The sequence below is a fragment of the Pleurodeles waltl genome, chromosome 5 (assembly GCF_031143425.1).
Source record: "Pleurodeles waltl isolate 20211129_DDA chromosome 5, aPleWal1.hap1.20221129, whole genome shotgun sequence".
Classification (NCBI taxonomy): Eukaryota; Metazoa; Chordata; class Amphibia; order Caudata; family Salamandridae; genus Pleurodeles; species Pleurodeles waltl.
Genome location: NC_090444.1, coordinates 18,025,293 through 18,039,471, shown reverse-complemented (window position 1 = coordinate 18,039,471; position 14,179 = coordinate 18,025,293). Strand labels below are relative to the sequence as shown.

Here is a 14,179-nt window from a genome sequence, read left to right as displayed (position 1 = left end):
TTATCCATATTGGAAAGGTCTTTAGGAAAATACTGATTGCAGTGCTTCTGGGAGATGCACATCCTCGATTTGGGCTCACAGGATACTGTTTGAGGGTCAATTGAGTCAAAATATGGCCTTTTCAGTATTGAAGGGGGCTTCTGATCAGTAGTTTTAGGCAAAGGTGGCAACTAGGGTTTAAGCAATGCAGTTATGCATCCATCCCATGTTATACTATCTAAGGACACCCCCGTTTTTATTGCAAGTCCCTATAATTTGCATCTGGACAAAGGAAAGGGGAGTGACCACTCCCCTGACCTGCACCTCCCCTGGGAGGTGTCCAAAGCTCCTCCAGTGTGCTCCAGACCTCTGCCATCTTGGAAACAGAGGTGCTGCTGGCACACTGGACTGCTCTGAGTGGCCAGTGCCACCAGGTGACGTCAGAGACTCCTTGTGATAGGCTCCTTCAGGTGTTGCTAGCCTATCCTCTCTCCTAGGTAGCCAAACCCTCTTTTCTGGCTATTTAGGGTCTCTGTCTCTGGGGAAACTTTAGATAACGAATGCAAGAGCTCATCCGAGTTCCTCTGCATCTCTCTCTTCACCTTCTGCCAAGGAATCGACTGCTGACCGCGCTGGAAGCCTGCAACACTGCAACAAAGTAGCAAAGACGACTACTGCAACTCTGTAACGCTGATCCTGCCACCTTCTCGACTGTTTTCCTGGTGGTGCATGCTGTGGGGGTAGTCTGCCTCCTCTCTGCACTAGAAGCTCCGAAGAAATCTCCCGTGGGTCGACGGAATCTTCCCCCTGCAACCGCAGGCACCAAAAAGCTGCATTACCGGTCCCTTGGGTCTCCTCTCAGCACGACGAGCGAGGTCCCTCGAATCCAGCAACTCTGTCCAAGTGACTCCCACAGTCCAGTGACTCTTCAGTCCAAGTTTGGTGGAGGTAAGTCCTTGCCTCACCTCGCTGGGCTGCATTGCTGGGAACTGCGACTTTTGCAGCTACTCCGGCCCCTGTGCACTTCCGGCGGAAATCCTTTGTGCACAGCCAAGCCTGGGTCCACTGCACTCTAACCTGCATTGCACGACTTTCTAAGTTGGTCTCCGGCGACGTGGGACTCCTTTGTGTAACTTCGGGCGAGCACCGTTTCACGCATCCTCATAGTGCCTGTTTCTGGCACTTCTCCGGGTGCTACCTGCTGCTGAGAGGGCTCCTTGTCTTGCTCGACGTCCCCTCTCTCTCCTGGTCCAATTTGCGACCTCCTGGTCCCTCCAGGGCCACAGCAGCGTCCAAAAACGCTAACCGCACGATTTGCAGCTAGCAAGGCTTGTTGGCGTTCTTTCGGCGGGAAAACACTTCTGCACGACTCTCCACGGCGAGAGGGATCCGTCCACCAAAGGGGAAGTCTCTAGCCCTTTTCGTTCCTGCAGAAACCTCAGCTTCTTCTGTCCAGTAGAAGCTTCTTTGCACCCACAGCTGGCATTTCCTGGGCATATGCCCATCTCCGACTTGCTTGTGACTTTTGGACTTGGTCCCCTTGTTCCACAGGTACCCTAGATTGGAAATCCACAGTTGTTGCATTGTTGGTTTGTGTCTTTCCTGCATTATTCCTCTATCACGACTTCGTTGTCCTTAGGGGAACTTCAGTGCACTTTGCACTCACTTTTCAGGGTCTTGGGGAGGGCTAATTTTCTAACTCTCACTATTTTCTAATAGTCCCAGCGACCCTCTACAAGGTCAGATAGGTTTGGGGTCCATTCGTGGTTCGCATTCCACTTTTGGAGTATATGGTTTGTGTTGCCCCTATCCCTATGTTTCCCCATTGCATCCTATTGTAACTATACATTGTTTGCACTGTTTTCTAAGACTATACTGCATATTTTTGCTATTGTGTATATATATCTTGTGTATATTTCCTATCCTCTCACTGAGGGTACACTCTAAGATACTTTGGCATATTGTCATAAAAATAAAGTACCTTTATTTTTAGTATAACTGTGTATTGTGTTTTCTTATGATATTGTGCATATGACACTAAGTGGTACTGTAGTAGTTTCACCCGTCTCCTAGTTCAGCCTAAGCTTCTCTGCTAAGCTACCATTATCTATCAGCCTAAGCTGCTAGACACCCTATACACTAATAAGGGATAACTGGGCCTGGTGCAAGGTGCAAGTACCCCTTGGTACTCACTACAAGCCAGTCCAGCCTCCTACATATATTCAAGCCTGGGGTGTGTCAAAGATGGAACAGATTTATCAAATAAATTCAGGCTCCAGACACCTTTCACGTTTTCATTTAACAAGGGTTTTCCAATTTTGTGTGCAAAAACCCCAAAACCATTGAATAAAACCCTACTAAATTATAATTGCATTATGTCCTTTCCCTGGTTACCCCTAGTGTTCTGAATTTGTAGCAAGTAATTTTGGAGAAACAAAGCAAAATGTGTCAGTAGCAGATGTGCAAATACCGTACATATCTCTGTAATTTACTGCAATGTCTGGAACATCTAGTGACTCTTTCATGAACAAGGGAAATATTGAAAATAATGCGCAAGCATTTTTAAGGGGCATGCGCACTACACACTTGGAAACCCCTTCTTGCAATGTTCACAATCATCAGAGGGGAAACAATAAAAATACAGCACAGTGAAGAAGTGATACAGTCAATGAAACAACATGCAGATCTCTCCCTAACGTGGCAAATAGCCTGGAAGAATTCAATGAAAGTCATTCATCACCACACCTCTTGTCTGTCCAGGATATGGGTGAATGTTAATAATACACCCCTGCCTCGACAGACAAGGGCTTCCAAAAATAACAATAATAAAATAACCTACTCAACCTTGCCAGAGGTGAATAAAGTAGCCCTGCCCATTTTGGGTGCAAAAATCCCGGCTGCCTTGCCCATGGATAGAAGAAATGATATTTTGACACAATAATCCCAGTGTCATCATACCCTCTCAGCTTTTACAAAAGCAGAGAGTTATTACCCTACTTCACCACTACTGAAATGAAGGACACATTTACATCAACTCTTTTGCACTTGATTAAAAGCACCATAAGAGCTCAAACAACTACTTTCAGAGTGTCTATGATTATTCATTAGTGGAGAAGAGCTAATGTTTTATCAGATGAGAATTTGTTGTGAAAACATTGCCACCCGACAACAATGAAATTTAGGTAATGCTGTATGAAATATGTGTTTGAGTTGAAAGTACTGCCTCGTGACTGATTAATTTTTCACATGTGTGAATTCTCCCATCTATTAGTAACCGCCAGTTGTTCTTCAAATCTGCTGACACACCCAACATATTTATTAATGTATCAACGAACACTTCTTTGTAACCAAATTGTTCAATGTTAACAGTATATGCTTTCTCCCAAGTGTCAGAACCCTGATGGACAACGGTGAAACAGTCGCCCTCATTCTTCTCGACCTCTCGGCTGCCTTTGACACCGTCTGTCACCGCACCCTAATCACCCGCCTCCCCTCCACCGGGATCCAAGACCAGGCCCTGGACTGGATCGCCTCCTTCCTCGCAAACCGCTCCCAAAGAGTCTACCTCCCTCCGTTTCGCTCAGAACCCACTGAGATCATCTGCGGCGTACCCCAAGGCTCATCACTCAGCCCGACACTCTTCAATGTCTACATGAGCCCCCTCGCTAACATCGTACGCAAGCACGACATCATCATCACCTCCTACGCCGACGACACCCAACTTATACTCTCCCGCACCAAGGACCCCGCCAGCGCCAAGACTAACCTACAAGAGGGTATGAAGGACGTCGCAGATTGGATGAGGCTCAGCCGCCTAAAGCTGAACTCTGAAAAAACGGAAGTCCTCATCCTCGGCAACACCCCGTCCGCCTGGGACGACTCCTGGTGGCCCACGGCCCTCGGCACTGCACCGACCCCCGCAGACCACGCCCCCTTCTCACCATGACCAAGCAAGTCAAGGCTGTGTCCTCCGCCTGCTTCCTCACCCTCCGCATGCTCCGCAAGATCTTCCGCTGGATCCCCGCCGACACCAGAAAAACCGTGACCCACGCCCTCGTCACAAGCCGCCTGGACTACGGCAACACCCTCTACGCTGGGACCACCGCCAAACTCCAAAATCGCCTGCAACGCATTCAAAACGCCTCAGCCCGCCTCAGCCCGCCTCATCCTCGACGTACCCCGCAACAGCCACATCTCCGCACACCTGAGACACCTGCATTGCCTCCCAGTCAGCAAAAGGATCACCTTCCGACTTCTCACCCACGCACACAAAGCCCTCCACGACAAGGGACCGGAATACCTCAACAGACGCCTCAACTTCTACGTCCCCACCCGCCCCCTCTGCTCCTCTGGCCTCGCACTCGCCGCCGTCCCTCGCATCCGACGCTCCACGGCGGGTGGGAGATCTTTCTCCTTCCTGGCGGCCAAGACCTGGAACTCCCTCCCCACCAGCCTCAGGACCACCCAGGACCACTCCGCTTTCCGGAGACTCCTAAAGACCTGGCTGTTCGAGCAGCGATAACCACCCCCTTTGTCCCTAGCGCCTTGAGACCCGCACGGGTGAGTAGCGCGCTTTATAAATGCTAATGATTTGATTTGAAGTGTGATGTTTCTGATGATGTGATAAAATCCTCTTCTGCTTCAATGCCTTGTCAAATCCATAGAATATGTTTATGGTTTCACCCAGGTGTCATTTCTCCTATGTAGTATTAACAGACTCTGTTCCTGAAAGCCAAGTTATTCAGAGTATTTACAGGGCTTCACACAAGTACTTTTTCAACTGATGTAAGAATCACTCAGCCCGGCTGATCTCAAACAGAACACATTTCCTTTTGTGACGCAACCTTCACCAGTGTGATTTATTGATGTTGTGATACATGCCCCTTGTTCCTAAATGAACATTTCAGATGTATTACAGTTAGAGGGCTTTTGATGTCCCTTTGTTGTAGGACACTCCAAAATCAGAACTTTAGTGTGGTTGCACAAACGCTTGTGTTGCCTAACATATTTTCATAACATTTATATGGTTTCTCACCCATGTGATCTTGCCCATGCAATTCCAATTTTTGCTTTGAAGTGAAAGTTGTAAGACAGTCTAGATATTTATAGGGTTTATCATCAGTGTGTTTTTGCAGATGCATCATTTATACAGATCCTCACCAGTGTGAATTCTCAGATGGACAGTTAAATGCCCCCTTTGCGTAAAAGACTTGCAACATTGAGTACATGTATAAGGTTTCTCACCAGTGTGTTGTCTCACATGAACTGTTAGGCTCCCCTTATTCTTGAATGCCCTGCCACATTCTGTACACTTGTATGGCTTTTCAGCACAGTGAATTCTGACATGTAGTGATAAAGACAGCTTTTTCATGAACACCTTGTCACATTCTGTACACTTATATGGTTTTTCACCAGAGTGAATTATCTGATGTATTGATAAATATGCTTTACTCTTGAAAGCCTTCTCACAATCAGTACATTTATAGGGTCGCTCACCAGTGTGAATTCTCTGGTGTATTAATAAACTTCCCTGTTGCTGAAATGCCTTGTCACATTCTGTACATTTATAAGGTCTCTCACCAGTGTGAATTCTCTGGTGTATTGATAAATTCCCCTGTTGCTGGAATGCATTATCACATTCTGTACATTTATAGGGTCTCTCACCAGTGTGAATTCTCTGGTGTATTAATAAAGTTCCCTGTTGCTGAAATGCCTTGTCGCATTCTGTACATTTATAAGGTCTCTCACCAGTGTGAATTCTCTGATGTATTAATAAATTCCCCTGTTGCTGGAATGCATTATCACATTCTGTACATTTATAGGGTCTCTCACCAGTGTGTTTTCTCTGATGTATCAATAAATTAGCATTAACCCTGAAAGTCTTATCACATTCAGTACATTTATATGGTTTCTCACCAGTATGAATTCGTTGATGTACTAATAACCATCGCCTTTCTTTGAAAGCTTTGCCACATTCAGTACATTTATATGGTTTCTCACCAGTATGATTTCTCTGATGTGCTAATAACCATCGCCTAACCCTGAAAGCTTTGTCACATTCAGTACATTTATATGGTTTCTCGCCAGTGTGATTTCTCTGATGTAGTGATAGTTCCCATTTGACCTTGAAAGACTTGTCACATTCAGTACATTTATAAGGTTTTTCACCAGTGTGATTTTTCTCATGTACTGATAGCTCACTCTTTTGTGTGAAAGCCTTATCACATTCAGTACATGTATATGGCTTTTCACCAGTGTGTTTTGTCTGATGTAATGATAACCCCCTCATTTCTTTAAATGCCTTGTCACATTCATTACATCTGTATGGTTTCTCACCAGTGTGATTCCTCCGATGGACTGTTAGGCTACACAATTGCTTGAAAGCCTGGTCACATTCAGTACATTTATATGGTTTTTCACCAGTGTGATTTCGCGAATGTAATGATAGCTCGCCCTTTACCTTGAAAGTCTTGTCACATTCTGTACATTTATACGGTCTCTCACCAGTGTGACGTCTCTGATGTACTGACAGTGCCCCCTTTTGCTTGAAAGCCTTGCCACATTCTGTACATTTATATGGTTTCTCATCAATATGATTTCTTAGGTCTGTCCTCAGCAATCCTTTTGTAGTGTAAGTCTTGTCATATTCATCCATTGTGAGCACCTCCTCCAGAGTAACCTATGCACCAAAAACAGCATCCTTTGTATTTAGATCATTCTTGTGGCTTTGCTAAGGCTCAATGTACCTTAGTGTACATTTTTAATTGTCTGTTAAATTTGCCCTCATAGTGAAAATTATCAAAATCTTTACATTTGGGTGGCCTGATTCCTGTGCATATAATCTAAAGGGTCCACGTGCACCGTAGTGCTAATGAGTTGTCACATATACTGTACATGTAGCACCTTTGGTCGCTGGTACTGCTGTGAACATGAAGAGTTTTTGCAAAATAAGCTTTTCAACAATAATAAAAAAGTAATTGTAGACCATCTTTTGTGGAATAAACTCTTGCAATCTTGTTTCTTTTTTGCGGGCTTAGTAGCTCCAAACTGGGATCTGATTCTTTGGTGCATGAGGAGACATTCTGTAACCCTGGATGATGTATGGATTTAATTGGGCAGCACTTTCATCACAATCTTCGAAACCATTTTGACGTGCTGTCTTTGTTATGTTTTTCTGCATTTCATTCATCTGTGGGACTAAACAAGGAAGCTGGAATTAGTGTTTCAGTTATCGATTTCAACACATAAATCATAACTATCTATACATAACTTAGAGAGGAATGTTTTGTGGGAATTAGAAAATGAAAAAGTACAATATAGTGGTAGGCTAGAGTACACAAGACAGTAAGAACTTGCAACTCATCCAAGTTCCTCCTCTCTCTCCTAAATGGATTAAGCAGTGTTGAAGATGTAAACATGTATATAACAAACCATAAACTCCTTGCATATATATAATTTAGGAGTAGTACTAAATAAACTGTAATGTTGTACTACTAACAAATAAACGCAGAGCCTGCCATATTTTAACCTACAGACTGCAAAAACACACTGGCCCTCATTCATAATGGCCTGGAAAATGGAGCACTATTTTTCCCACCTCTGGAGTTACCCAAACTAGGGATACTAGTAACTTTTGGGGTCGGGAAAATCCAACCAATAATGAGTAGGATTCTGACTGTTCACTAAAAAATAAGGAATCATTATCCACATCACAAAAGTCTAGTCTGATTCCACTGGAAATTCTTATTTTTCTCCCAGACTCACACATGGAGACATCTTCAGCTTTCAGGAGCCAAAATCTCCATGTAAAAGTTAAAGAGCTGGTAATTCCAACCAGGCTGGTAACTGATGTTACTCGCCAAAGTGAAATTAAGAGGCCACTGATAGTGGGGTCTTTTGTAAACTAGCATTGGAATACACCTCACAACCACTGTATTGCTGTGCTGATGTTTGGTTAGCATTAGTAGGACACCTATCAGTTCACCTCCTCCTCCACATGGAAGTAAACATGGAGCACTGCAGTGACTGGTGCGCACTACCAAACCACAGAGCTTCTGGCCTGAGTTGATCCCTGCAATTTAAAGTCCTGTATCATGTGTTAAAGGTGAGCAGCCTGGAGTCTCTTGGGCTACACTTCACCTTATTGTTTACATTCAGTACATCTGCAGACATTTCTTTCAATAACACAAAGCACAACAACAGGATTAGAGGCACTTTCAAGGAGACTACAATATTTATATGTCTCCACAAAAAAGAACAGCACACTACCGTGCTTCCCAAATGTTTTAGAAGACAAACTTTCACAACTCACCCAGCTTTAATGGACAAGAGCTGGGTGTTTTTTTAACAAAAATTAAGTGTTGTGTGGTAGTGCACTGTCGTTTACAGACCGCAAGTTGTCCATTGAAGTGGGCACTGAATCACTTTACAGATAACCCTATATTGTTCACAAATGATAATGTATGGGAATCATGTTATAGTGAATATTTAATGTGTGCATCACCAAGTAAAGTGACTTGATTTGCTTTAATTTTGCTAAAATCGTTGTTTCCATCACACTTAAAAAAAAATAAAAGTGCTTTATTTTTGCTTTCTTAACTATTGAACGTGTACAGTTCATATACAGGTATTTATATTCTGTTGTGTGTTACGAAAATGAAATCCTACAGCCTTTCCATTCAAAGTCTCTGTACCCTAGCAAGAATGTCACATAATTAACTTTACTTCTCTTTCTCTCACTGCAAAGTGATATAAGTTTTTTAAACAACAATCTCCATGTTAAAAAATAAGCAGCAATTTGTCAGAAGACATAGCCTGACCTTTGACCCTTTTATCTAAAGTGAAGCAACTGTGACAAGATAAATACAGGCTTTAAAACCGTGCTTATTTATTGCTTGTATTTTCTCAACCCACCAAAAATCGTTTCACAACCCACAGTTTAGGAAACATATTTATAAAACTGACATAGACAAAAGCTACGGATGACAGACATTTCAGATAAGAATTAAGCAAAGGAATTTACACATCTAAAAAATTATTAATTCAAGGAGGATTATAACTTTAGCGGTCTCTGAAATTTCATTTCGTGCTAGCCTTGTTCAGCTCTCTGAATATCTCATTTTCACCTTATACTAACACTGCTTCCCAAAACGTTTGTCCTTCTCAGTTACAACACATTTCTGTATGGTATTGTCAAAGATGTGGGAGAACAATTCTAAATAGTATTTAACATAACCATCATATAACAAACATCATAGGAATTTCTTTGGAACATCTACAATGGTATGAACACAGACTTTATAACAACATTTTCCAACAGCAAATGGCCAGCACCTTATTAGAGCTAAGGAAGGGCTCGATACAGCATCTCTAAAATACGTAAAACACATATAGTCCATCGTGTATCACTTTACTATCATTTTCATAGTTATGCTGCACTTTTGGAATGATAGTGTACTGCTTTCATGGTTCAGTTATGCTGCACTTTTGGAATGACAGTGTACTGCTTTCATGGTTCAGTTATGCTGCACCTTTGGAATGACAGTGCACAGCTTTCATGGTTCAGTTATGCTGCACTTTTGGAATGATAGTGTACTGCTTTCATGGTTCAGTTATGCTGCACTTTTGGAATGATAGTGCACAGCTTTCATGGTTCAGTTATGCTGCACTTTTGGAATGACAGTGCACTGCTTTCAGGGTTCAGTTATGCTGCACTTTTGGAATGACAGTGCACAGCTTTCATGGTTCAGTTATGCTGCACTTTTGGAATGATAGTGCACAGCTTTCATGGTTCAGTTATGCTGCACTTTTGGAATGACAGTGCACTGCTTTCATGGTTCAGTTATGCTGCACTTTTGGAATGACAGTGCAAAGCTTTCATGGTTCAGTTATGCTGCACCTTTGGAATGATAGTGCACAGCTTTCATGGTTCAGTTATGCTGCACCTTTGGAATGATAGTGCACAGCTTTCATGGTTCTAAGGTAATATGTTCAACATAGTCAAAGTGCTCTGCTGACATTACATTCGGCTGTGTTTTGTACTGTACGGAGGTCAGTCATACAAAAGCCAGCAATGCCACAACAGACTTGTGTACCCCTCAGCAATGAATGAGACTGAATAATCTCCAGCAAGATGGAGTTGCGTGTGGGACATTATGCGCATAAGTGCATGTGCCAGGACCAGGCATGTTTTTGTTCTGCTCACTGCTCAGCTCTAGGGGCCTATTAAATGTGACATCGTCTCTGAATATGATGGAGCTTTGATGCAATTCTATAAACATGTCATCTGTACCCAATAAAAATACGCATGCTCCCTCCGTTGACTCTGCGGCCTTGATCACATGACCAGAACCAAATTAACACCGAGTCAAATACTAATTATAAACATAAAGACAGATACAATGTGTAATGTGTGCATTGTCGCCATAATGGAAAAGGAGAAGTGCAAATCACAAATACCTTGCACCCCAACGTAATGTGATATTCAAACTGTTTTCAAATACAAATAATGTCATTGGTTCTCAGGGCAGAGATTAAAGTGGATTATTTCATATAAGAAAATTCTGAGGGCCAAAGGGAGCTGTAGCACAGATACACCGTTCCGGGGAGAACAAAACATTATGCTACCTAGGTTCAAAGAACGGGGTTATCCCAGGTGGGCTCTCAACGAGGCCATAATACGTTTCTCAGGTCAGCAGGGAGGCGACACGTTTTGAGAACAAGTTACCCACACAAGGACCAACAGCTAAGAGACTTATCTTTACATATAATAAGAATAAGAATTCAAAGAAGATCAGGCACACATTCGTCAAGCAGTGGATTCCCTGACACATAATGGCATCACACTGACTAAGGGCTTTTTCCCTGTGGCCGGTGCAAGGCATGTAGGAACAGTCAGCCCACAAATGAGTTTGAAGTTGTTGTTGGTGAGAAGCAGTGGATTACACAATTCCTCACATGCAGCTGCCAGTCTGATGTTTATATATTAACATGTCCTTGCCAACTGAAATATGTTGGAAGTACTGTTTGCACAGTCAGACAGAGGGTGCATGAGCACTTGAGAGCCATTGATCCTGGTGAAGTGAAATATCCAGTTGCCAGACATTTCCAAGAAAAGCACAACAAAGATCGTACGAAAACTATCTTTCTGACATACACGCACACATACTCACAGACGTAGGTGCACACATTTCCCATACACACAACACCCCCTGCATGCATACACACACTCAAACACCCCCTCTACACACACACATACACACACACACACCGTCATGCACGCACACAACACCCTCCCACACCCCTCCCCTAACAGACTATCACCTTACCTGGTCTGGTGATCCTCCGGGAGGGAACGGGATCCATGGGGGCTGCTCCGCCGCCAGCTCCCCGTCACCAGAACACCGCCACACCGAATCCTGGGTTGTGATTCGGTGAGCGGTGTTCTGATGATGTGGCGGTGGAGGTGGAGCAGCCTCCACTTCACCGCTGACCGCCAGTATGGCTGCTGGCAGCTCTCCATCCGGAAAAGGGTGGAGGGCTGCCAGCAGTCATAATACGCTGTGTGGAAAACCGCCTGCACTGGCGGTCTTCAGCACGGCGGTACCTCGGCGGTCTTGTAAAAAGACCGCCAAGGTCAAAATGAGGCCCACAGTGTTTTTGTATTTATTGTATATTTTGTATTTTCTTTTTTTTTTGTGTTGCCCCTTTTTGCAGGTTCACCCCAAACCTTTTGCCTCCTTCCTCCTATTTCTCTGACTTGTATTTGTTGGCGTTAGGACTCTGGGCACTTTACCACTGCTAACCAGTGCTTACACTCTGTGTTAATTGTATTGGTGATTGGTTATCCCTGATTTGCATATTTATTTACTGGTAAGTCCCTAGTAAAGTGCCCAGGGCCTGTAAATCAAATGCTACTAGGGGGCCTGCACCACTGACTGTGCCACTCACATAAGCAGTCCTGTAAACATGGCTCAGACCTGCCACTGCAGTGTATGTGTGTGTGCAGTCTTGCACTGCCAATTTGACCTGGCAAATGTACCCACTTACCAAGCCCAAACCTTCACTTTTTGTACACGTAAGGCATCCCTAATGTAGACCCAATGCAGCCCCAGGGGCAGGGTGCAATGTATTTAAACAGTAGGTCATGTACTGGTGTGGTTTACATGTCCTGACAGTGAAATACTGCCAAATTCGGTTTTCACTATTGCAATGCCTATCTCTCCAATAGGTTAAGATAGGGGCTGCATTTAAATATCTTTTAAGTGCAGTTTTCCATGGGGATATCCAGATAGAGCTATGGAGTTTAGGGTCTCTGAACTCATTTAAAAATACATCTTTTGGTAAGGCGTAAGGTTGGTTTTTAGATTGTCTGAAAATGTCACTTTTAGAAAGTGGGCACATTCTTGCTTAACCATTCTGTGCCTCGGCCTGTTTGTGTATCCCACGTCTGGGTCAGACTGACACTTGGGCTGTTTGTGAATTCCCTCTAGACAGTGACACAAAGGGAGCTGAGGAGTGTCCTGCATATCCTGATGAGTCTCCTGGACTAGAGTGGGGAGGGAGGAGTGGTCACTTACACCTGAAAGGGCTGTGCCTGTCCTCACACAATGCAGTCTCCAGCCCACTGGTGTGTGTCTGGGACCAGGCCTGGGCAGGGCAGAATCTTGTGGACAGCAGAGACTTTCCTTTGAAGTTTGCTTACTTCAAAGGCAGAAATTGGTAAACGTACTGGACCCAAAACCCCAGATCAAGAGGAACCTCTGCCAAGGCGAAGAGCTAGATGTTTGAGGAGGACTCGCCACTCTGCCTGTTGCTTTGCTGTGCTGTCCTGCTGCTTGTGCCTTAAGAGGGAAAGAACTGGGCTTTGCTTTGCTGAAATCCTGCTTGTGAAGTTTCTCCAAGGGCTTGGACAGAACTTGCCCCCTGTTCTGAAGTCTCAGGGCCATCAAAGACTTCATCTGCCAGCACTTGGGCTCTTCTGCTGAGAGTTCTGACTTGCAAATCCAGTCCCCGTGCCCTTAGAAGTGGAAGCTGGTAACCTGCGGGGGAAAATTAACGTACCACTGAATGCGCGTCAGAAAAATCAAAGCACCGGCAGTCCGATGGCTGAAAATTTGATGCAGAGCCTGCCTCGCTACTGGAGACACAACAAAGTGCCTTTTCTCTACGCGGACTCTTCGCACAGCGCGTCAGAAATTTCCACGCACTAATCCTGGGTGTCACAATCTTCAACATCATTGCACGGACCCGAGGCTGCGCACCCGGAACCAACACACAGCCTCCCTTGTGAGTAAAGAATCGATGCAGGGCCTCGGGTGTGAGTAAAGAATAGCCGCACGGCCTCACTTGCAAGTAAAGAATTGAAGCATCGCTTGCTGTTCTGATGCACTGTCGCCCTTGCGGCTTTATTTTTGACACATATCAGGTACTTTGTGCTAAAACAACACATCCATTGATTTCTATTGACTAACTCTTTTTACTTTAACAAAATCATATCATTGCTTGTGTATGTTGGATTTTTGTCGTTTTGATCTTGTTTAATTTAGATAAACATTGGCTATTTAGCTAAACTGGTGTGGAGTCCTTTTGTGATATTTTCACTGTGTTACTGTGTGTTTGTACAAATACTTTACATTTTTTGCCTCGGAGATAAACCTGACTGCTTGTGCCAAGCTATCAAGGGGGCGAGCAGGGGTTATCTTAGGTGTGTATCTCCCTTACCCTGACTAGAGAGAATGTCCCCGATTGGACAGAGTGCAGACTGACTGCTTGTGCCAAGCTATCAAGGGGGTGAGCAGGGGTTATCTTAGGTGTATATCTCCCTTACCCTGACTAGAGAGAATGTCCCCGATTGGACAGAGTGCAGACTGACTGCTTGCCGGAGGTTTACACTGAATAGCTGTGAAGGTATATGATATCTGTTAGTGTTGCTGTTGGCAGAACAGATGGGGCTCGCCTTCCCGGGGGATGTTTTCCATTAATATTCTTGATCACATAGGGATATTCTCCTTTTACTAGAATTGCCCACTTGGGCTTGATTTTCTCACACGAGGATATTTCGATCGTTCAGTTTGTATACCATTTTTTCCCCCTTATTTCTATATGGACCATAGGTGTCCTTTTTGGAATCCCTAAGGTACTCCTCCTCATAGATTTCTATGCTTATTTCCATATGACTTACACACTTGGGCCTGAGCGA

At 44.1% G+C, this 14,179-nt stretch overlaps 1 protein-coding gene across 1 annotated transcript in view; it reads right to left on the bottom strand.

Moving 5' to 3' along the window:
• Positions 1-4,783: 4,783 nt before the first annotated feature.
• The window catches only part of LOC138296932 (zinc finger protein 585A-like), a 166,544-nt gene continuing 157,148 nt past the window's right edge, over positions 4,784-14,179 (bottom strand). The window contains exon 4 of the mRNA XM_069236452.1: positions 4,784-6,658. Within this exon, the coding sequence (XP_069092553.1) occupies positions 5,120-6,658 (1,539 nt within the window). The 3' untranslated portion in view covers positions 4,784-5,119. The remainder of the gene's footprint in view (positions 6,659-14,179) is intronic.